Here is a 25,808-nt window from a genome sequence, read left to right as displayed (position 1 = left end):
GTACTACTGCTGTCTAAAAAAGTGTCATTGGATGCCTGTGTCTTGAATCAGATTAAACCAGGTATGAAAAGATATTGAGGAGAAAGAGTTAGAGAGAGAAAAGGGCAGCAGGAAAAGGAGGAGAAACCAGGTTACATTTAGTTACCAGAGGTTTGAAATCTGAAGGATATTGGTGCCTACCCTTGTTTCATCCTTTATCCTCCTGGGAACTAGTCTCTCTCTCTCCTGAAGGTTTTGATCGTCACTACCTATTAACTAGATATAACTCAACCCCATAACTACTGCTAAACAGCTGTTACAGTAACCAGTAAACCAGATCATGAGTCATCATTTATAAAAACCAACTGGTCAATGATGTTCTGTCAGGGATTATGTGACGAATGATGGTCCTATTCTGGTCTTGAAATTCTATCACATCTCAAATGAGAGCGATTGCTCATATGACTGTATCTCTGTTTATATCCTGAGGAATCTGAATGCATGTGAATCTCTGGTTTGAATACAGGAAGATGAATAGATGCTGCTGTGTTTGAGTCACCACATGCCTAAGGCTCGTTGTGTTCCCTTTCTCTCAGTTTGTTTGTTGTTGTTCCCCCCAGATTTGACTTGGGGCTGTGGATCATGGAAAATGCATAGTGCATAAGCCAAAGGGCTAGTTGCTAAACGCAGGCTACAACCCAACTGAAAGATTCCAAGTCAATATTGCATGTTTTATTTTAGGCTGTAGTTTAGGTTGAGACTTCAAGGCTGGGTTTGATCATACACGCACGCACACGCACACACACAGCTCATTTAACTGTGCCACACCATGCAGCCAGGCCTGGATACAGCAGCTCATAACTTTKTATGAGATCTACAGTACCTACTCTGCTTCCTCTCAATGAGGTGTTAATATAATACAATCTCTGTCACACCATATTTTTTTAATTGAACTAAGCAAGTCAGTTAAGAACAAATTCTTATTTACAATGACGGCCTACCCRGGCCAAACCCTAACCCGAACAGTGCTGGCCCAATTATGCGCCGGCCTATGGGACTCCAGCTGTTAAGGACCAAAAGGCTCCTTAACAGCTTCTACCCCCAAGCCATAAGACTGCTGAACAATTAATCAAATGGCCACCAGACTATTACATTGACACCCCCCATTTGTTTGTACACTGCTGCTACTCGCTGTTTATTATCTATGCATCGTCACTTCACCGCTACCTACATGTACAAATTACCTCAACTAACCTGTACCCCCGCACACTGACTCGGTACCAGTACCCCCTGTATATAGCCTCGTTATTGTGTTACTTTTTATAATAATTGTTTTTGTATTTTTGTTTATTTTGTAAATATTTTCTTAACTCTTCTTGAAATGCACTGTTGGTTAAGGGCTTGTAAGTAAGCATTTCACGGTAAGGTCTACACTTGTTGTATTCGGCACATGTGACAAATAAAGTTTGATTTGATTACGGGCGGTTGTGATACACAACGCATGCGCACACGCTCCCAGGCACAGAGAAGGATTATATAGTAGATACTATTTCATTCACAAATCTAGGATCAGGCCCCAGCTGACCATGTTCATGGATACCCCGCCTCCCTTGGAATGGAAGAATGGAATGAATCTATCTGACCATCTTGGAACAAACAATGTGAAGAGAATGGTGTAGAATCAGGAAGTGACACCATAGAGCACCCCTGTGATTTGTTCCAAACATAGCATCCTAACCTCAGTTTGCCCCTAAGCAAACCAGGCTTGTGCTTATAAGCCAGAAACGTGTGTTTGTTTGTGTGTGTTTGTGTGTGTGTGTGTGTGTGTTGTGTGTGTGTTGTGTGTGTGGTGTGTGTGTGTGTGTGTGTTGTTGTGTGTGTGTGTGTGTGTGTGTGGTGTGTGTGTGTGTGTGTGTGTTGTGTGTGTGTGTGTGTGTGTTTGTTTGTGTGTGTGTTGTGTGTGTGTGTGTTGTTTAACTCCCACAAGAATAGTAAACAAACAAAAGTTGACCAAGTCACCACAAGGTCAAATGCTATTTCTAGGGTTTTAGGATTAAGGTTAGAATTAGTGTTAGGGTTAGAATGACGTTAAGGTCACTGTTAGGAGCTAGGTTAGTTAGGGTTAGGAGCTAGGGTTAGGTTATGTTAGTTTTTGGTTTAAGGTTAGGGTAGGGTAGGGTAGGAGTACGGGTTAGGGTTTAGGGGAAAATAGGATTTTGAATGAGACTGAATTGTTGTGTCCCCACAAGGTTGGCTGTACACGACTGTGTGTGTGTGTGTGTGTTGCTGCTGATGCTTGCAGTTGTTGTGATACTAATGAAGGGAGGGAAACTGCTTGCCATCTGACGTAAAAGAACACCGGGGCACATAATACATAATGCATAATGAATTCCTTCACAAGAATAATTATAGACTGAGCAGAGTGGCCGGTATGAAGGCTGTACACACACACACACACCACACACCACACACACACACAACACACACACACACACAACACACACACACACACTATAGGCTTTATGGAACAATGTACTCACAAACAGTTCGATTGGAGAAGAGGCAAAATAGACAGTTTTTCATCTGTGGTATATAGAGGCTCATTAGTTGAAACCCAAGAGACCTGTACGTATTCCTATTAAACCCAGGAGGGTGTGTGTTTGATACACTACTTTGACACTAGTTTTGTGGTTTTTTAAAAATGCCTCTTCTTCTTGTGTTCAGGGCACCAGTGACTTCTGTGTGATCCCAGACAAGTTCATCATGAACCAGACCAAGGACCTGATCAGTTCTGGTGAGTTAAAGACAAGTTATGCTTTTGATGTCACTTTAATGAACCTGTATTTACAAGGTGTTATTACCCACCTCTGGCTGTAATCACATTCTAGTTAAAGAGATGTTATTGCTGAGTCTTTCTGACTTGTTGTTGGTGTCTCCTGTTCTCTACAGAGATAGTGCATTACTACCTGTACTGCAGCCAGGCCCTCCCCAACCCATTCCAGCAGGTAATAAGCATCACCAGCAGCACCGGGTCAATGATACCTGCTTTGACCTTTCTGTCTCCCTGTTTCTATCTGACCTCTTTCTGTCTCTTTTTCTCTACCTCTATCCCCTTCTGTCTTGTACTCTCTCTCTCAACCCCTCATGGGGTTCAGTAAGGTCTCCAAGTCTCTCAGAAGGAGAGGAGGTGGTTTTTAGGTCAGGGCAGTTAGAAGTAGTCTCTTTCTCTCTCCAGCCTCAGCTAGCTCCATAACCCAGTGGACTTCAGCTCCTATTATGCTGTGCTTGTAGACATGCCCCGAAGGTTCCAGAGAATGCAGTAACAGAGTGCAGGCAAGCGTTACCCAGCCTGCTCAGTCAGCACACATTCACCTGAGCACGGAAGCACAGATCGCTCACTGAGACACACATACACTCACAGGTATTGGATCGTAGACATGCCACCGAGACAAATTCTGAAAATGTTTAGATCAAAGGAGATCAATTATGGCTGCTGCTGGTTTGGGGTAATTGACTGTCTCGCTTCAATTAAGGACTGTCTGTGCCATTGGGCACTCATTGTCCCAGTCTATTTTGTAATGGTTGGGGACACTCAAACTGTTGTTTTGATTTATTGTGATGTGACAGGTTAAAACAACACTGAAAGTGTTGCGTCTGTGGCAGTGTTTCCTCTGGAAAATGTGTTAGCTGTGGGGAAAAATTAGCCCCCCCCCCCCCCCCCCAAAAACAAAATATGTACAAGTACTGAAAAGCTTGGTTCTGGGGACTTTTTAAAAGGAAAACTCAAATATAATTTCCACCCACAGAAATGAGCTCAATAACGTATTGGTAAAAGTATTATAGTATACAGGATGCAATTTAAAGTTGAATGCTGCAGCTATCTAAAGAAACACAACAGAGACCTTCTTTATGAAATAGAAAAGTTTATCTTGACAAAATTATTAACAGAGGAACATTTGACTGAAAATGAATTAGAGCCCACTAATTCATGTTCATCACAAAAGGAGGGCGTTGGAAATCTCTTTTCAGGTTCTGACAAAAACCTAGTTCTGACATAGTTTACAGCCTTTGTCAGAGCACTTTATTCTTCTGTAATTGAGCTCCTTGATGGGGGGGTAGGGGGGCGTTGATGGAGACTTGATGCTCCCCCTGCAGTCTGTTCCTCAAGTCTGTTCTGACCTGCAATAACAGAAAGAACAATAAGAGAAGGGAGAGGGACAAAGAGGATCTACTTTCACATTTAAATGTTCTTACTCGTTTCATTGCAGAGAAGTCCTCTCATAATTAACGGAAGACACTGGTATAGTCAGTGCGATTGCTGCCAACTGGCTAAGGCAGGGGTAGAGCTGCCCCCACTCATCAAATTGCGAGGCCAGCTTTGTCATTGCCGTCAGCTGATCCAACCCCTGAAATACATGAAAAACAAAAAGATGTACAGCATTAAAGAAGAGCCAACAGAGTGGTAGTTCAACAGGAAAAAGGGACAGCACTGGCCTAAAATGTTCTCTTCAAAAGATTGTCACACTCATTCGATACCGGGAATGCAACTAGCACATGTTGCTTGTAAGAGGGCCACTCTTGCACCACAGCAGCCTCTGGCGCTTGCACGAACTGCCTGGTGAGGAGGGTCAGGTTAAAGGTGTTTATCCTCTCACTGGAGAATGCAGACTGAGTTCCCAACACAGAAGGCCCCCAGAATCTCCAGGTGTTGGAACCTCTGGTCTAGGCTGTCCTGGAGGCCAACAAGATATGGATCCATGCCCTAATTACAGCACAAAAAAGCTGTAAAAAGAGCTGTTTGTTTTAGTTTATCCAACACACATGATGTAACATTGGTTTCATCGCAAAATTTGAATATAAATGTTTCTACCTCCTCTCTAAACCCAGCTCAGAACTGCTTCCTGGTCTTGGTCTCCTCCACCTGGCCTCTCCCTCTCCTCCTCCTCCTTGATGTTGAATGCGCCCAGACCCATTGGGACATCGAGGTCCTGGTGGAGTTAGCTCAGAAATGACCCCGGGGGCTGGGCATCACCAGAATTTTTTATGGCGAGGAGTGAGACATTTGCCCACGTTTGAACATGAAGATAGAAAAGAATGTACCTGCTCTTTTATGGCCAGGAAGTTTACATCCTCCTTTTGGAATACTTTTGAAAGCTGCGTCAGGTGAGGCAGCATGTCCGCCAGCAGGTAAAGTGCTGCCCCAAATCTGTAGAGTTAGAAAAGTTTGTCACTCCACAATGATACATCAATTGACAATACAAAACAGGTTTTAAAAGCCACATCGTGGACCACTCAAATAGAGTTTTGAGACACTGAAAGCAGTAATAGCAACATAGTACACTATTTAATTTGGAGTCCACTATAATCTACAATACATCTAGGCCTACCTTTACGTGGCACAGAAGCGTAGAGCAGGGATGCAAACTGGTGAGGGCCCTAAAAGGTGACACATTTTTGGGACACTGAAACACGCAAAAAAGTATATACACTGCTCAAAAAAATAAAGGGAACACTTAAACAACACAATGTAAGCGCCAAAAGCGTCAATCACACTTCTGTGAAATACAACAGTGTCCACTTAGGAAGCAACACTGATTGACAATACATTTCACATGCTGTGTCAAATGGAATTAGACAAAAAGGTGAAATTATAGGCAATTAGCAAGACCAGCCCAAAAAAGGCGTGATTCTTGCAGGTGGTGACCACAGACCACTTCTCAGTTCTATTGCTTCCTGGCTGATTGTTTTGTCACTTTTAATGCTGTGGTGCTCTCACTCTAGTGGGTAGCATGAGACGGAGTCTACAACCACACACAAGTGGCTCAGGTAGTGGCAAGTTCATCCATGATGGCACATCAATGTGGAGCTGGGCAAAAAGGTTTGCTGTGTCTGTCAGCGGTAATGTCAGAGCATGGAGGCGCACCAGAGAACAGGCCAGGTACATCAGGAGACGTGGAGGAGGCCGTAGGAGGCAAACAACCCAGCAGCAGGACCGCTACCTCCGCCTTGTGCAAGGAGGTGCACTGCCAGCGCCTGCAAAATGACCTCCAAGCAGGCACAAATGTGCATGTGTCTGCTCAAACGGTCAGAAACAGACTCCATTGAGGGTGTATGAGGGCCCGACGTCCACAGGTGGGGTTGTGCTTACAGCCCAACACCGGCAGGACGTTTGGCATTTGCCAGACAACACCAAGGATTGGCAATTTCCGCCACTGGCGCCCTGTGCTCTTCCACAGATGAAAGCAGGTTTCCACACTGAGCACATGAGCACATGTGACAGACGTGAACAGATCTGGAGACGCGCGTGGAGAAGTTCTGCTTGCCTGCAACATCCTCCAGCAATGACCGGCGTATTTTCGGCGATGGTCAGTCATGGCTGTGGGGTGGCATGTTCTTGTGGGGCCGCACAGCCCCTATGTGCTCGCGAGAGGTAAGCCTGACTGCCATTAAGGTACCGAGATGAGATTCCTCAAGGACCCCTTGTGAGACACCATATGTCTGACACATGGCACATTTGTGGCCCTGCTGGAGGTCATTTTGCAGGGCTCTGGCAGTGCACCCTCCTTGCACAATGGCGGAGTGTAGGCGGTCCTGCTGCTGGGTTGTTGCCCTCCTAGCGGCCTCCTCCACGTCTCCTGATGTACTGGCCTGTCTCCTGGTAGCGCCTCCATGCTCTGGAAACCTACGCTGAACAGACACAGCAAACCTTTTTGCCACAGGCTCGCATTGATGTGCCATCCTGGATGAAACTGCACTACCTGAGCCACTTGTTGTGGGGTTGTAGACTCCGTCTCATGCTACCACTTAAGAGTGTGAGAGCACCGCCAGCATTCAAAAAGTGACCAAAAATCAGCCAGGAAGCATAGGAACTGAGAAGTGGTCTTGGTCACCACCTGCAGAATCACTCCTTTTTTGGGGGTGTCTTGCTAATTGCCTATAATTTCCACCTTTTGTCTATTCCATTTGCACAACAGCATGTGAAATGTATTGTCAATCAGTGTTGCTTCCTAAGTGAGCACAGTTTGAATTTGCACAGAAGTGTGATTGACTTGGAGTTACATTGTGTTGTTTAAGTGTTCCCTTTATTTTTTTGAGCAGTGTATATATATATGCTTTAAAACGCTAATTTCTAGTGACTTTTAGGTTGGATCCCATCTTGAAATTCAGGTTTTAACTGTACTAATTAAACAACAAAGAATATGATCTACATTATCAGTGTCTGTGTATAAAATAAAAAGTGGTTAATGTGAACCAAACTCATAGCATGTCACGCCCTGGCCTTAGTTATCTTTGTTTTCTGTAATATTTTGGTTAGGTCAGGGTGTGACAGGGGGGATATTTGTCTATATTTGTCTCGTCTTGGGTGGTTGTATGGTATAGGGGGTTTTGGTAGAGTATATGGGTTTGTGTTTGAGTGTAGGTGTCTAGGTATGTCTATGGTTGCCTGAATGGTTCTCAATCAGAGACAGCTGTCATTCATTGTCTCTGATTGGGAGCCATATTTAAGGCAGCCATAGGCATTAGGTTATTGTGGGTAATTGTCTATGTGTAGTGGTTAGTGTCAGCACTATTTGTTTGAATAGCTTCACGGTTGTCTGTTTGTTGTTTTTGTTCGTTTGTTTCGTCTTCATAATAAAGAAGATGTCTTTCTATCACGCTGCGCCTTGGTCCACTCTGCCTCATTACGACGATCGTGACATAGCAAAAAATTAAGGAAAGCAATCCAATGTTATTTGTTGCCTAGACTTTACTGCGAAAGACACGCGAGAAAAAACAATACACTAATATTGCAGTCATCCATGACAGCCTTTATAATAGAACGCTTGTGACCACATACATGTAAATATTGCACTTGGGGAAAAACATCTTAAAGTAGAAATAGAATGAAACAAACAGGCATTCTATTTTTGCTCATTATTGTGGCCACTAGAGTTGACATTGATTAAGTGCACAAGGCTACATGTGTGCAAAAATAACATTCACTGAGTAAAAGATCAAGTAATCCCCCCTCACTCACACAAAAGTGTTACAGTATGTCAAGTTCAACATAAGCAATATCATTGGGCTACACTGCATGTTATTACATTGTACACTTTCTGCCTGTACTACAATGTGCTAGCAGCAGAGCATGAGACCCTTTGTTGGCATAATTGATCTTTCAGGCAGAGAGTACATCTGGCATACCCCTTTTTATCCACCTTATTGAAAAAGAGGGAAAGTGTGTGTTGTTCCTTTTCACCTCTATTGGCATCCAGCTTAAGCTAGGCCCAGCTCCAGCTACACCTGATCCCTGAATCCACTTGTTTAACAAGCAATGCCTAATGTTCACCTAATTCTCTCATTCTGAAAATTAACCACATAGAGGGAAAACATTTGTTCATAGATAGTAGTTAGTTCATTAGCTAACTAACTAGTTAACATTTCACACAGATTGCCAGGGTCCAGTGAGAAACTAACGTTATAGCTTAAGGAACGGCAAGGAGTCGTTTACCAGTTAATACTATAGCTAATTGGTTCCTCGAGCTAACGCTGCTAACGTGACCTCATCTAATGTTAATTCAGCAAATTTTCACACCATAAACTCAATTATTTGATCAGCTAATGTTGCTCAACATTTCTCTGACTAGCTAACGGAGAATTTGATCCAGCTACTGTAGAAAGATACTTAACAATGCTAACAATTCTTGTTCCACCACACTTGCTCCCTCACCTCAAACTTTCCAAATGCCAGTTGTTTTTCGGTTACAGCTCATGAAGTACGATTCATCACCTTCTCATCTCCGTCTCCAGGCTTGTCACCTACCTCWTCGTTGTCGTTCAGGGGACGKACTAGTGTTGTAACTGGCAAACTGCCTTTCCACTCTCCGCTGTCTTTCCAGAGCGCACGCTGATGCTGTAACTAGCAAGTTGGTTGTCTCTTCTCTCTTCAGTTGCATGCTGCATTCTGTTATGTGAACGACTGGCTGAGCCCAGGCTCGAGTCTTGGATACAGACCGTATTGCTCCAAACGTACATCACTGGTTCGCTTACAGCCATTAGTGACCCAAAAGCAAAAAAATAACATTTTCTCATCGGATCTTCACGAATCACGTAGTTTACCTATTTTGGATTAAAAACTGCAAATTTTGCCAAAATGTGACACGTTTGCATCACTGGCGTAGAGGCCCTTAGCAGTTGGGTACCGGTTCACCTCCACCTCCTCAGCCAATGCCACAAACACTGTGCTGAGGTTTCGCTGAGATCAGCCATGGCCAGGTGCTGGGACAGCCAGCGAACATCCTTTACTTCCTGCAAAATACATTTATTTTAAGTGTAGATGCAGTAGGTAAACAAGATGAGACCAGAGTAGCCAAGCGAAGGAATGTGATACATAATCTCATCTTCACTTTTAAGTACTGAAGGCCCAGGGTCACTGAAGCAGCTTTCAAGACTTGTCTTGTTACTGCTTTTGGCAAAGTAACTATGGAGCTGCTGCAGCTGCTCCTTGAAAGTGTTCATATAGGGGACGTCAGCAAATCAGGCCAGAGCAAGGCGGTGGGCAGAACAAGCCACAAGATACACCATCCACGGGAAGGCATCCTTTAGCTGTTTTGACACACCACTATGTTGTCCTGTTTGAAGATGAGAAAAATGATTTGTATCACATGACATAGTGTAAACGGTAGCTTCAGTCTTTACTAAGTCTTTCTTAACAAAATGATAACTCTCTTATAAAATAAAATCGGTACTTCCCTTCTAAACTCAGTAGGTATGGGTTTTGTTCTATTTTTATTATCATCTTTTATCATTTTTCTTCACCAACGGTCATAATGTAATGTCCATCCTTTTTCTCAACGTCTTTCTCTTTTTTCCCAGGCCTTCCGTTAACCAGGTCAACACTCCCATTGGCCACAGCCTAACAAGCGACCTTATTGGTCAAAAGTTAAACTTAAAAGTAAACCAACCTATTCACTTGTAAATTACCAATTAATTATAACAAATAAACTCAATACTTGGTTCTACCAAGGGTATTACATAAGACTTTGTGTTGTGTCCATACCAGTCATCACCGCAGCCCCATCAGTGCCCAGGCCGTACAATCTCTCTGTTGGTATCTTTTTTGATATGCAGCACCTCCTTGATGGTGACAACGATGGTGTCTGCCTGGCCATCAGGGACTGACACCAGGCCCAGGAACTAGTTTAAAGGTGTCCCTCTTGGTCCATGTATCTAGAAAACATACACAAATCCATAAACAATTTCATTATTACTCATGGATGCAGTGTGACTGTAGAATATCACTATTCAAAATAATTTCGTAACTCTTATTGAAATAAAACCTGACATGTAAATCCAGCTGCTTATTAGTTGCCACATCTGTAGTTTCATCAGCCTCCAGGCCAATGGCTACAGATGTCTGAATGGCATATAGGATAGGCTCCTCCACAACTTGAGCCAGAATCTTCAACATTTCGTCCACTATTATGTGTCTTCAATCTTCATGTAAATGAGAACAATGTGAAGTAAGTCTGGTGACATTTAAATATCAAGTGAAGAAAATATGAACAAAAACACAGAATTGTGGAGCACTCGTTCACCTTGAGCTTTGTGAAATAGTACCAAACTCAGCAATTCAGCAAGGTCCAGCAGTTCTGGGAAGTTTGTGTAATGGGCCTGCTCCCGTTTTGTTAGATGGTACAGATATTTAACCTCAATGACGGCCTCATGCTCAAGCACTGTGGTTGGCTGGAATGCAACCATGACTGAGGAGCCTGTGAACAGCAACAGACATAACGCGTTATTATTGAGCCATGGTTAGTGCACAATCTGAGATCTTTTACAGGAGAAGACARTTTGAGAAATGGAAGTATCCAATATAACAATCTTTACCTTTTGCCATCATTGCATGAGCCCTCACACTTTCCATTCGATGCGCTGTCCCTGGGTGCCGGTTAATATAGTCCAGGCTGGACTGTCCAGCCGATGAATCTAGCTAGCTAGCTAACTTGCTAAACTAGTAACGTTAGTTAACCATGTTTCTATCATCAACATCCTTGTGGATATTGGATAGATAATTGCCGTTACATTTGTGGCAGCAATATTATAGATCTAAATTAAGTTTAGTCCAGTTTTTAGGCTATAGTTAGCTTATGTAGTTAACTAGTTGGCTAGCTAACATACCTTTCTTGCAGTTTCTCTCACAGGTGCACTCTGAAGTGATTCAAGTTAATTGTGTTTCTCGTGCAGAGCGTCTGTATCGCACACTGGTCACTGGCGCGCTGTGTTTCTTGAGTTGCTTGCTGCCTGCCACAGCTCACAGAACTAAATASCCTTCAGAACTGTATTGAACCCAGACAGATGATCTATTTACCAAGAAATGCGAATGTGCTTTACAGAACTTTATTGAACATATGTTAGGTAGAAATATAATGTTTATTTTGGTGTGGCAGCAATGATTCTGCCGTGGCGCAGCGCCACACTTAAATGAACACAGAGGGAACACTGGTCTGTGGACACATATAGACACCAGAACAGTGTTAAATTAACACACTGCTTAGTGTAAAGCCTTATTAAAATATTTCCAGAATGCCTTGTCTTTCGAGAAAATTGTAGAGTTACCACTCATGACTATTTGTTAGTGACAGAGACATGGTTGCATTCATCCATTTCGGTCCTCTGGACTTTACCAAGTGAGATCCTAAGCGAATATGTTATCATAATTTTTTGTTATTATTTAACAAACTACCTTACATACAGTATTTCAAGAGGCCTTATTTTGAGGGCCTAGTTTTACCCTAATACAGGGGCCTCGAACCCGTACACAAGGGTGTACGCTGTAGGATGTTAGCAATTATAATGAAAGGTTTACACTATTCATCTATAGCAAAGATACTTATAGGTTTCCCCTTTCATCTGTGTCTGGTGTTAGCTAGCAGCCAGCATTGAACAAAAGGGGAGAAGGGTCGTTCAAAACTCTGACATTGTTGTCATGTCAYCACATTCATCAATGCTGCTGTGAACTGCATCACAAGAGACTTGGGAGATGCATAAAACATTTTTTTGTTGTTGAAATTTATGCAATTTCAATATTGTTTGAGTTGCTTTGTATATCACCGAATTAGCTTGAGATGATTTTACTGCAACACTGCATCCAAGTTCCTGGTAGTTAGCCATGAGAGAAAAGGTATGTTTTCTCAAATTTTTAGCATTTCCATCCCKAAAAATATTATGGGTAAAATCTTAGTCTCTCAAAATACTATTTTGCATTGGAATCAGAATGAATGTTCAGGGATCTTTAAAGAGGAGGTGGGTTGGAGAGGCTTATGCTGCCACCCACTGTAGTAACAACAGAGGTGTAGGCATACTGATAAACAAGAATACACCCTTTTCCCCAGCACACAGACCAAAAAGGCTGTTTTCTAATTTTGAATTATACCTTACAGTACATGGTGAAAATACACATTGATTTCATTGTATATCCTCCCAGGGGAAAATCTGGTGTTTTCAGATATAGTTAAAGCTATATTAGATCAAATCCAGACAGGAACTATTATTTTAGCAAGCGACCTAAATCACACATTCAACAAGTTAGACAGACACAGCAATAAAAAAGGCAAATTCAAGGAGCCTCCAAAGAGTCTGAACATTTTCATCTCTACAAATAATTTACAGGACAGCTGGAGATTACTTTTCCCAATTACAAAAGAGTACTCCTTTTTTTCATTTTTATTTCCAAAAATGCACTCAAAAATATAGTAGGTTCAAAAATCCATGACAGTGATATCGGATAATTTCCTGTATCATGCTTAATTACACCAACAGAAAATACACTTAGCAGCAGAATATGGAGAACGAACAGAGCGCTTCTTCAAGACCCGGAATGTATTAAATACGTAACATTTTTTAAAAACCTTTACCATTACAAATGTAAACATAGAGGACAGAGAAAAGTCAACACTACACAATTTTGTATGCTTTTCAGGAATGCATTAGGGGAATGATAATCTCATACTCTAAACTTAAATCTGAACTTAAATCTGAGTTAGAAATTAAAATTAAAGAAAAATAAATCACTATTTTAGGAAAAAGCCCATAAGAAATCCCATAAGGTAAAGAAGAAAATACAATTTCTTAACTTAAGCAGGAATATGATCTTTTACTTTTGAAGAGACAACAACCAACAACTACAGTTTAAACTCAAATAAAGCATACTATTAAATGGCAAATAAAGATGTTGATTTATCAATTATAGCTGTTGATTCCGAAAAGGCATTTGACCGTCTTGAATGCCTTTTTCAAATAAAAACTTTGGAAGCCTTCAACTTTTCAGCTGAAATAATTCATTTTATGAAAATATTTTATAAATATCCTGAAGCAAAAATATACACAAATAATATATTTTCTGATACATTTTCTTTATTAGGGGGCACAAGACAGGGATGTCCTCTCTCCCCTCTCCTGTTTGCACTGGCAATTGAACCGCTTGCAGAAAGAATTAGACAGGACCCAAACGTATCAGTATTGGTGAACTTGAATATAAACTAAACTTATTTGCTGACAATCTCCTGATATACCTGAGTAATATTGAAAACTAAATTCCCTCCTTGTTAAAAATATTTTCTGAATATTCTCAAATCTCAGTATATAAAACTAACATGGGAAAAAAATWATGTCAATAGGAAAAATACAAAATAATAACTCATGATCTACAGCAATCCTTTAAGTGGACCACAAAAAAATATGAAATATTTATGATGCTTAATAAGTGACAACAAATATATAAAAATACATGTATCCCATTACTCAACAACATAAAAGCAGATCTAATTAAATTGATCAATCTTTCCATAAATCTTACAGGTAGAATAAACCTCTTTAGAATGGCCTGGCTCCCAAGGTTTTTATACTTATTTTCACTAATACCATTTACCCCACCAAAGGCATTCTTTTAAAAAGTAGACACGGTCATAGTTTCAGGCCCCTGTTTCCAGGTAAACTAGGCCCTCTAAATAAGGCTTTATGAAATACATATGGTATTGTGTTAAAGAATTTAGTGTTTTTATGATAACATATTCGCTTAGGATCTCGCTTGGGGATAGTCAATAGGACCGAAAATGGATGAATGCAACAACCACGTCTCTGTCACTAACCAATAAAGTCATGGGTGGTAACTCTACAATTTACTCAGTAGGCAAGGTACTCACAGTGTGTTAATTTAACACTGTTCTGGTGTCTATATGAGACCACAGACTCATGACTGTCAGTGTTGATTTAATGCTCTGTGTTAATTGTTTTGTTTGTTTTTGAACACTGGAGAATTTGCTGTGTAGGGTTCGAGTCATGAGGTTCATACTACGCTCCCAAAATTCCTTTGATCAGTGTCTAAGGGGTAAATTCATGTGGTTTACAGTCTACTTGCTGTTCTGGGGTGGAGTGCACAGGGCAGAGCGTACAGATTCTGTTGGATGAGACTAACTTGCTGTTAATGATTGGCTTTTGTCGCCCTATGCTGGACAAAAGCTGAACTGACAAGCCCACTAGTGTATTAAAGTTATAATCCATCCCAAACCACGAATTCCTATGATTAACAGTGTTAAATAACACTAATATGTGAAAACAATATTTTTTGTTAACACATTTTTCATTTTGTTTTTATATTAAGGTTGGTAGCAACATGTGAAAAATAGTTGTGGAAGTCTGTTGCAAATCAGCTTGCTCTCTGCCAAATACTCTGGGCTGGCTGGCTAGGTAGCAAGCTAGCAAACGTAAATACACACATTAAGTCAATATCCGCAAGCGAAATATAAACTTTGTTTCTGTGTGTGTGTGTGTGTGTGTGTGTGTGTGTGTGTGTGTGTGTGTGTGTGTGTGTGTGTGTGTGTGTGTGTGTGTGTGTGTGCAGTCTCTGACCATCTTCCAAAGGTCTCTGACCACCATGCAGATCCAAATACAGGGCCTGCTGCAGTTTGCTGTGCCTCTCTTCCCCACCGCTGAGGTCAGTGTTGAATTTTCCTGTGGCATAATGCATCCCGTCTGTGTAAGCATAGAATTTTATTAGTACTGAATCCTACACTTGTCTTCTCCACAGAGAGACCTATTGGGCATCCAGCACCTGCTCAACTCCTCAGAGGCTAGCCTCCACCAATTGACTGCCCTGCTGGACTGTAGAGGACTCAACAAGGTACAGGACACCACCACTGAATCCCACTGCATGGATCTAGTTCCTTGTGACAGTGGCTCTGCTGTGTACATCTCTTCACTTCACAACAGAGAGATATTTTCTGCTATCTGCAAATGTGTTTGTTTGTTTCCTCCCTCCACACTGTAGGACTACATGGATGCGCTGATCGGTGTGTGTTATGACGGGGTGGAGGGCGTGCTATACCTATGCCTCTTCTCTACCCTGGCAATTTGTGCCTTCTGTGCCATGCTGTGTGCCATCCCCCGYGCATGGACACATATCGCCAGCAGGTCAGGAGGGGCCCTCCCACTGAGTCTCTTTCATTACATTTACATTACATTTGAATCATTTAGCAGACACTCTTATCCAGAGCATTTAGCAATCAATGCATTCAACTAAAGTAGATAAGACAACCACATATCATGATCACGAGAATAGCAAAACCAGTGCTAGTAAGAATCACAGTCACTATCTTTCTCTCTCTCTCTATCGCCCTTTTATAGAACAAGAGTGTATACATCCATTGTGTTTATACTGTACATACACCTTACCAAGTCACTAAATCATCCTCAAAATCTATGCCCCTGACCTCCAGCCTTTCTCTTCTCTCAGGGAGCGTGATTATGACGATATAGACGAGGAGGACCCATTTAACCCTCAGGCCAGACGCATGACGACCCACAACCCCAACCATGCCACCAACGTGCACAGCTTCTGCAGCTACAGCAGCAGTATGGGTAGCCAGAGCAGCCTCCACCCGCCTGCCGCACAGGCTGCCCAGGCTGTGTCCAATGCACCCGTTTCAGAGTACATGTGAGTCAGAGTCCAGCCCTGGCCTGGTGTGGAGTGTATGGTAATGCACAGTCTAGTGTGCTATACGTATGAACATACTGAAGCTAAAGTAAAGCTAACTGTGAAATGTAGTCATCATGATCGCTAAGATGACATACTGGCCCAAAGTGCTATGTTCTTCTGCTGTGGCCACTTTTTTGGTGATAGGGAATGTTTGTTTAACTCACTCCTTCGCTCTCCCTTCTCAGGAACCAGTCGGCGCTGTTCGGGGGGAACCAGCGGTACGAGAACGTTCCTCTGATCGGGAGAGGCTCACCGCCCCCCTCGGTGCGTTGGGTCCCAGAGGCCATGTCTTTCTTGTGATGTCACTCAGGGTTGGGGTCAATTCCAATGAGGAAAATTGGAATTGGAATTTCAATTTGAAATTTCAGTTTGCTTTCTGAATTGACTGAATTGAAATGGATCCCAACCATGATGCCACTGTCCCACATACTCTCAAGTCAATCAGCATTGTAATACTGATCTCTCTCTCATCACCAGGATTTCTGTTCTGTTACTTAATTGATTCAGTGACCTGGTAGGACTTGTTCCTGTGTTTATTTTCTGTTTGCAATGTCAACTCTGGTAACAACCTGACAGCTGGGACTCAGACTGCTCTTTAACTCTAGCTTGAGGCGTTTCCCCATATGATGCTCTCTCTGCATGATGCCTTCTTTAAATTGCTCAAGTCAGTGTTACTTTGACTTGAAGTTGGTCTTGTAGTTTGTTTCTCACGAGTTGTGACGAGAGAGTTTTTCTCAAGATATGACATCCATATGATAATACATTTCCAATACTGAAATCAATCAGTAAGGCTTTTGATCATGGTCATAGTTTTGATGACATATCAGAGAGCACACTGCTGACTTTGTGCCTTTACCTGTCTATCTACCATAACTGTAGATTGCTGACTCATTACCCAAGTAGTAGGAAAGTGAAAGAGAAGTTTAACATGGACATAGCAGGATACTTAGACCAATGCCCAGGGGAGGATGTCACCAGTTTTAGTCCTTATTTGGTCACTTTCCTTCTCTCTTGAAGTATCTCTCTCTCCTTCTCTCTTTCACCTCCCTCTATGGCCTCGTAGTGGCAGCTCTTTAGATCTATTCTCATTTCCTGTCGAGGAGACAGGCCACGTTTTTAGGATGAATACATTTTCCATCAAGCTTAACCATTCAAAATGCCTGCTGTGCCTAATTAAATTTGATAAAGAGACAGATATCATGCATCTCATATATTATGGGTATCTACTGTAGCTGCCTGCCATCCTTCCCACGGGATGACGTTTTTATATTTGACTGAAAATAAGGTTTATTACCTGAGACTAATTCTGAGTCCCAAATGGCACCAACACAACATCTTATTTATTTTATTTTAAAAGCAGTGTATAGGGAATAGGGTGCCATTTGGGATGAACTCTAAAGTGTTAAACTGTATCTACCTCTGTGCTTTCCCCTGCCCTCTCTCTCTACTACCATTTGGCTGTGATGATTATGTCATGTCATGTGGTGCCTTTCTGGACCCATATCTACCTTTCTGCAAAGCGTGCACTCTACCTTTTCAGCTAACAGCTTCTTTGATATTTTTGTTTGTTTGTTGTTTATATGTTTGTTTGTATTTCATTTCTTACTTCCTTATTTTTTTATCAACTTTTGGAGGTATACACTCAGCAATTTAGAAACAGAGTAAGTTGTTTTCTGCTCCTCTTTGGACCTCTCTACTGTCTGAAGGACAAAATAGACTCCCAGTTGCTTTTCCCCCTGCCTTCGTTTAAAATCATCTCTTTTTTATTTACCTCCATTTTCATTTTGGAACTGCATTTTCTATTTCACCTCTGGCATGGCTTTGAACTGCAAACCTTACTGTTCATGACATCATCCTCATGACATCATCATCATCATCATTCCAGTTGTATGTTTGACCCAGTCAGGTCTGTTTCCCCGTGCTGTTGGGAGTGTGGTGGTGTACCCTATCCTCACATCTCCTCCCTGGGTTGGGACATGTTTTCAGAGACACATCGGCAGCCCTATGTGTGCATGCCGCAAACCTTCCCTCTGTGTAATTCTATAGCTGTTACCGCCATAAGGTGCCGAGCGMCAGGCTTGTCGTTATGCTTGGTCTGGTGCTATAGAATTCTAGGGTCATGGTATGCCCCTTGTCTCACCTACCGCCTGAGAAGGCTTGATCCATAAGAAGGGACCTACAGTGTTGGCTGACTCTCAATCCAATCAGTGTTTGGCATAGACACAGTATTGTCTCCCCTAGCTACATACCCTTTCTTCCTGTGTCGCTGGTTAGATACTGTTCTGAAAGAGTACTATGTTCTTCTATACTGTTGTGTGTTTCATTCACTATAAGTCGCCCAGTGTTGTCTCTAATTGTGTGTCCTGTGATATTATGTATTCCCCTACAGTACTCCCCCAGCATGAGGGCTACTTACCTGTCCATGACTGAGGACCAGATCAGACACTTTGGGAATGATTTCCAGGCATAGAGCTGCTCCTCCCTCGATCTTTCTTCTCTTTCACTTCTGCCATCTCCGAGAGGGGTTCTCAAACAGGCGAACATGCACACACACAAAAACAACTACTTCAGCAGTGTGTGACTCTGTGGCTGCTGCACGGACCCTATCCTCGTCCAACTCACTGGAATGGACCAAGGCCTGATATGAGGAAAGGTGTCACACACACAGTTGTCCCATCCCAAACCCCAGAGCATAATGTGTATGTCTCAGTCACCGTGACTCCAGCCCATATTCTATTATAGGATTCTATTCATTTTATTTGTAATAATGATTTATTTTAAAAACACTAGCTTGATTCATTCACTCCGACGAGACAAAAGCAACTTTTACAAGAAATTACTTTACTAATGATCTAAATTGTTCAGAAACCAATTATTTGTATCCATCTATGTTGAAGTGAAACTTCTTATAWAACATATTTTAAGAATTGAAGCATGTTTTTGGGCCTATAACCACTCCCTATTCTCCAAAACAGTTTTTCTATAATTACAGTATATCTACTGTAAGTCTATGACTGCTTGTGACTATTCCTCGCTTGCTAAAAGACATTCTCTATCTGACCTCTTCAAAGACTTGATGTGGACTGCTGAACTATCTGGAGGAACCAGCCACAATATATTAATTATTCAAATTAAAAGAAGGAACCATACCATTCTGTTGATATCTGAAATTGGCCAAGCACAAGGACATCAGAAATTACATTTTCACATTCTTAGAACTGAATACTGTAATTTCGACTGTCGGAGGGTCCTCCTTTCCCTCCAAGGCAACAGACAACCTATGCCATAATATTAGTTATATGTTTCCACATACAGTTGAGACCTAAACCTTGTGAAGCACAAACTCAACCCTGATTGTATGGTAGGGCCTGGGATAGTGACCCTACACAATGCCCAACACTGATCTTTCGCAGATACCCCTCTGTGTTGCTTGCTCTTCTCCATTCAAAAAGTCCTGCACGGTGTCTGACACGGGATTTTATGTTTTGAGCCATCATTTCAACGACTAAGACATGTTACAAATGTTATTTGTCCACACACGTTAACTGATGCGCATTTAAACTATACTGTATGTTGACTTCTGTAAATACCTTGTACGTTTACAGATTGTTGTGTCTTATTTTGTAGTATTTTTCATTCATTTTAGGGTTGCCCTAATGTGCCACTGGTTGTGCGATATCTGTAGCTTGTTTTAAACCAATAAAGCCCTTAGGAGAGCATTGCTCTGCCATAATATCAGATATTCTTTTCAGAGGCCGTTGTTAAATGATGGCATTCGGTTGGATGTGTATTGTAATAGTACCATATCAACTTGAGTTTTGGTCATGACTTGGAAGCGGCTGCAAACTATCATGGTGAGAGAAATCGTGTTCAGACAGCAGTTTTAACCTTACTAATGATCCTTTTCTTCAATTTTGAGAACATATCATCATACTCTTAATGAACAGGCCGGTTTGAGCTATTGTCAGATAATGTTTAATTCTGTAGGATTTTATAATATTATTTTGTTTGTTTTGTTAATTTTTTCAGTTTGAATGCATGTGAAGTAGCACTGTCTACAACCATTGAGAGTGGTGCTTGATGTGTATCTATCCTCAGAGATGGGATATAATTGTAAATTAATAATAAAATACTTTTGAGTATTCTCATGTTGTGTTTGGTGTATCTTCATTCTACGAATGCCTTATGCACATATTTTTTTAAAGTCCCAAAATGAAAGTGTGGCTAACCTGTCCGACACTTTGCATAATTAAGTGGATGTGAAAGACCATCAGCCTTAGGTAAATGTAAGTACGATTTGGTTAGCCACACAGGTGTACACGGCAAATATAATTTTACATAGTCATTGGGTTACACCGAGCTCCTGTGCAAACATCCTTTTTCAAAACTCTGTCCTGGGGCTTCTTCAATGAGGTTTAATGGTGGTTGGAATCCAATAAATGTTGCATTACCTACTAAACTGGAGTATACTTCCCTTATGCTTTGTTTGAAAAAAGTATATATATATACACAGTTGAAGTCGGAAGTTTACATACACCTTAGCCAAATACATTTAAACTCAGTTTTTCACAATTCCTGACATTTAATCCTAGTAAAAATTCCCTGTCTTAGGTCAGTTAGGATCACCACTTTATTTTAAGAATGAAATGTCAGAATAATAGTAGAGCAAATATTTATTTCAGCTTTTATTTCTTTCATCACATTCCCAGTGGGTCAGAAGTTTACATACACTCAATTAGTATTTGGTAGAATTGCCTTTGGATTGTTTAACTTGGGTCAAACGTTTCAGGTAGCCTTCCACAAGCTTCCCYCAAAAAAGTTGGGTGAATTTTGACCCATTCCTCCTGACAYAGCTGGTGTCAGGTTTGTAGGCCTCCTTGCTCGCACATGTTTTTTTCAGTTTTGCCTACATATTTTCTATAAAATTCAGGTCAGTGATTTGTGATGGTCACTCCAATACCTTGACTTTGTTGTCCTTAGGCCATTTTGTCACAACTTTGTAAGTATGCTTGGGGTCATTGCCCATTTGGAAGACCCATTTGCAACCAAGCTTTAACTTCCTGACTGATGTCTTGCGATGTTGCTTCAATATATCCACACAATTTTCGTTCCTCATGATGCCATCTATTTTGTGAAGTGCACCAGTCCCTCCTGCAGCAAAGCACCCCCACAACATGATGCTGCCACACCCGTGCTTCACGGTTGGGATGGTGTTCTTCGGCCTTTAGTGGTTTATGGACAGTATGTACGCCCGGAGGGTCGGTGCATCACCTGTTTCACATTTTCAACAGAGCGGTATTAGCTAGTATCCGTAGCTAGCGGACTTTACTGACTACTGCCAGCAGGTTAGTCAGTGCAACATGTGTTTTACTCTGAAAAGCGAGCTGTTAGCAGACAGTTAGCGGTAGTTGGTCTGTGCTACATGTGTGTTTCACTCAAGTTTAGAGCTATTAGACCGTTTTTAGCTGCAGTTTGGTCGGTGCTACACGTGCATTTTACTCTGAACAGAGCTGATGGACAGTTTTAGAGCAGTTTGGTCGGTGCAACACGTGCATTTTACTCTGAACTTTAGAGCTAGACAATTTTTTGCTGCTGTTTGGTCGGTAAGACAGGTGCGTTTTACTGTGAAAAGAGAGCTGTTAGTAGACAGTATTTAGCGGCAGGCAGGTCGATGCAACACATGTGTTTWACTCTAAACAGAGCACTGCTCTCTTGTAATTTGTGCATAACGTTATTTGTGTTAATGCAATTTAAATTAACTTTTTATTGTCATCAAGGATGCAGACTGTACGCAACTGACCTTCAAATCCTTTTTGGATTGTGGTGAGTGAAAAGTTTCAAATTTCACACAATATCCTATGGAACAACATATTTATACTGACACACTTTAAATATACTTACTTTATATTTACTGTCAAATTGATTGCAGATTTCCTTGTTGGTAATGAATACAAAGCAAACTTGCGCCTCCCCAAATCACAGATCASTCAAAGATTGGTTTATGTTTTAGGGAGTTGTCTAATTATGCTCCTCTGTAGCTGCGCTCATTGTCTTTGCAGGTCATTAATGGTTTTAAAGAATAAGTGATACTAACATTTGTATGCCGCTGCAATATCAGTGTTGATAGCTATCTGTGGTGTATTGCTATAGTACTCAGACTGCTGTTATAATAATTCAGTACGTGGCAGTAGTCGACAGGCTGTAGACTGCATATAATTGGAATTGATGTGGCAAGAAGCACTAAGTCAGTTTTGCGGATACGATGTTCACGTAAAGCTGACCTCTTGATTTCTGTCTTCTATTCTGTTTTTTCTCTAAAAAATACACAACATATTTCATCAATAAGGTTGTGCAATCTTTTTTTGTCTTCACAGTTGCCAATAAATTTGACATTCCAACAAGACCTTGGTGCGCTGGAGATTTGTTTACCCCAAGACCCAAATCCTGATGGTGAGTTGCTTATTAGCTTAGAGCTTCACATTCATCCATACAGTCCTGGCTAGCCTAACACATGTTCTGAATATGTACGACAAGCAGATATATCTGCTGATTTCTTTTCTCATTTTGACATTTTAAAATGGTATTTGTTTCTGTGCTCACCTCTCCCACCCCTTTTAGAACAGTAGTGGGTCTAATCAATTCAAAATGTTACTTTTCTGCATTCCGCTTGTCATTAACAAAAGTCCTCTAATCATAATAATGGATGTTTCCACCTAAATTGTGTTWTAATTAGTGTTAATCACYCCAGTTAAATGTTAACATGATTGCTAGATTCGTTGAGCTCCTCTGCAAGTAGRTCCTTATCAAAATACAATGGAGACAATGAGGGGGACTCCGATGACACCATTATATTGCAGCAGAGTCCTGCTACAAGAAAGACAGCTGGGGATAATCGTCTATCTCATGTAAGTACTGAACATTTCCAGTTTAAACAAATGCCCAACTTGAAGATTGAGTGATAAATGACATCAATTAAAGTTGTGAAAGGGTGATCATGGTGTGTTTTATTATACTTGCTATTTCATTGCTGTTTTAAAAGTGTTCGTGTGTTCCTTTTTTAAATTACTCCAACTTAGATGATTGAAGACATTCTGAAGAACAAACCTGGAGGAGAGAGGATCATGAATGAGTATGCTTGGACAAAAAGCCTAACAGATAGCAGAAGATGSGATATGGTCAAGATATTGGTTGCACAAATGACAAGTGAACGTGGGAATATGTCATATCCTCATTACATACCTTGCCACCTAACACAATTTTTAGCAGAAGTTGTGATTTACACATCAATACTTTTGTTTGGATCTCAAACAGTAAAGTGTGTGTGTGTTTAGGACAAGTCCTTCAAGGCGTGTGTCACGACTTCCACCGAAGGTGMCTCCTCTCCCTGTTTGGGCGGTGCTCGGCGGTCGTCGTCGCCGGCCTACTAGCTTTCCTTTTCGTTTGTGTCTGTCTGTATTGTTTACACCTGTGTCTTGTTAGTTGATTTCGGTGGGTATATTTACCTCCACTGCCTGCGAGTCTTTGTGCAGGATTGTTTCCTGTGGTGARGTTATTTAGAGGTGCGTGTCTGCACCACTTTTCTCTCGGCAGTTGTGCCGTTTTGGTGTRGAGTTTAGTAGTWGAGGTTTCTCCTCCGTGTGTTACGCTTTATTCCCTGTATGTGTGGCAATCTCGTTTTGAGCGTGTTTTAGTCCCATGTTGTAGTTGTGTTGGGACTGCTCATTAAACTTTTGCCACTGGGATTTCCTTGCTCTCCTATTCCTGATTCCTGCACCTTCCTCCGTTAGGAGGCACCGTAACAGCGTGTTAAAGAGGACTARGCAAAGGGCATCATTGCTTTGTTCCCATACCTGGCCGATCCTAGGAGCACGTTTGGTTATGTAAGTACATTAAAAACGAAGTCTAACCTTTTTAACTCTCTGGGACTCTTACATCATAAAATTTTTCCAGAATGTCAATATTTAAATTGTTGTTTTACTGTTGGTGATGTTTTTATTTAAACTATAGATCTGTTAACATGTCTGTATGCCCACCATCTCTGCCATCTCTCCTAAGCTCAACTCTGGTGGTATAAAAGCCCAGTTAAGTTCTGCACTGCGAGGGTCACATGTTGCATGAGTAAATCTTCATCTATGGGCGCATCTGTAGTTTTAAAGATAAAAATGAATATGAAGATATTTTAACCTGCTCACTCAAACCGAATTATACTTTACTTTAGGAGCAGTATTACAATGCAGAAGATGGGAGTGGATATCTAGCATGGAGATGAAATTTGTTCAAAGGGAAGCGTCAGAGGTACGACAGACCATGCGTCAGTCACTTGACGTGTAAGTGATTTTCATTGTAGTTAGTCTCGTTCATGAAGCATGACCAGAGAATAATTGTATGTGAACAGCTGTATAAGCAAGTGTTTCTTAGTCTTACTTTTTTTAAATGTCTTATTATTAATTTTGTTTGAGTCAAATAAATCCTACTTCTCATCTGGTGACATAACTGCATGCATGGCCATCCTTGCCTTGTTTTTTATCTCTTATGACACAATATMTTATACTTGTATAGAGCAGACAAACCCAGTAATCTATAAGTTTCACCATGTTACAGGTGGTCCAACAGCTGATAGAGACTCCTTCAGAGAGGAAACTATCCAACAAAGCCTGTTGTGAGGCCATTGCACTGATGAAAAAAAAAATTTGATCAGAGTTTTGAAAAAATGTAAAATCCTTTTGGTGTATTAAATTCTGAAACTATGAGAAGGTAGTATTTTATGGAAAAGTGAGGAAGGGTAGACCAGTTGAATACGTTCTTGGTACAATATTTGATACACGATGCAATCAGACTACTGGAGACTATTTTTATTTTTTATTTTATTTTATTTCACCTTTATTTAACCAGGTAGGCTAGTTGAGAACAAGTTCTCATTTGCAACTGCGACCTGGCCAAGATAAAGCGTAGCAGTGTGAACAGACAACACAGAGTTACACATGGAGTAAACAATAAACAAGTCAATAACATGGTTGTGAAAAAAAAGAGAATCTATATACAATGTGTGCAAAAGGCATGAGGTAGGCAATAAATCGAATAATTACAATTTAGCAGATTACAACTGGAGTGATAAATCATCAGATGATCATGTGCAAGAAGAGATACTGGTGTGCAAAAGAGCAGAAAAGTATTAATATAAAAGCAGTATGGGGGTGAGGTAGGTAAATTGGGTGGGTAGTTTACAGATGGACTATGTACAGCTGCAGCGATCGGTTAGCTGCTCGGATAGCAGATTTTTTAAAGTTGTTGAGGGAGATAAAAGTCTCCAACTTCAGAGATTTTTGCAATTCGTTCCAGTCGCAGGCAGCAGAGAACTGGAAGGAAAGGCGTCCAAATGAGGTTTTGGCTTTAGGGATGATCAGTGAGATACACCTGCTGGAGCGCGTGCTGCGGGTGGGTGTAGCCATCGTGACCAGTGAACTGAGATAAGGCGGCACCTTTACCTAGCATAGCCTTGTAGATGACCTGGAGCCAGTGGGTCTGACGACGAACATGTAGCGAGGGCCAGCCGACTAGGGCATACAGGTCGCAGTGTGGGTCGTATAAGGTGCTTTAGTAACAAAACGAATGGCACTGTGATAAACTGCATCCAGTTTGCTGAGTAGAGTATTGGAAGCTATTTTGTAGATGACATCGCCGAAGTCGAGGATCGGTAGGATAGTCAGTTTTCTAGGGTAAGTTTGGCGGCGTGGAGTGAAGGAGGCTTTGTTGCGGAATAGAAAGCCGATTCTTGATTTGATTTTGGATTGGAGATGTTTGATATGAGTCTGGG

General features: G+C 41.3%; 1 protein-coding gene across 2 annotated transcripts in view; it reads left to right on the top strand.

The window, feature by feature from the left end:
* Positions 1–20,142, top strand: part of ttyh2 (tweety family member 2) — a 119,710-nt gene extending 99,568 nt beyond the window's left edge. The window contains exons 7-15 of one of the 2 annotated variants that reach the window (XM_070442578.1): positions 2,704–2,773; positions 2,929–2,984; positions 14,861–14,953; positions 15,047–15,139; positions 15,287–15,429; positions 15,752–15,952; positions 16,180–16,258; positions 17,629–17,655; positions 18,384–20,142. In XM_070442578.1, the coding sequence (XP_070298679.1) occupies positions 2,704–2,773; positions 2,929–2,984; positions 14,861–14,953; positions 15,047–15,139; positions 15,287–15,429; positions 15,752–15,952; positions 16,180–16,258; positions 17,629–17,655; positions 18,384–18,464 (843 nt within the window). In that variant the 3' untranslated portion in view covers positions 18,465–20,142. The remainder of the gene's footprint in view (positions 1–2,703; positions 2,774–2,928; positions 2,985–14,860; positions 14,954–15,046; positions 15,140–15,286; positions 15,430–15,751; positions 15,953–16,179; positions 16,259–17,628; positions 17,656–18,383) is intronic. The other variant, XM_024146202.2, reaches the window with a different exon arrangement.
* The last annotated feature ends 5,666 nt before the right edge of the window (positions 20,143–25,808 follow it).

The sequence above is a fragment of the Salvelinus sp. IW2-2015 genome, unplaced genomic scaffold, assembly GCF_002910315.2.
Source record: "Salvelinus sp. IW2-2015 unplaced genomic scaffold, ASM291031v2 Un_scaffold16323, whole genome shotgun sequence".
NCBI classification, from domain to species: Eukaryota; Metazoa; Chordata; class Actinopteri; order Salmoniformes; family Salmonidae; genus Salvelinus; species Salvelinus sp. IW2-2015.
Note: the sequence above shows the minus strand (reverse complement) of the source record. Positions and strands in the feature narration are given on the sequence as shown.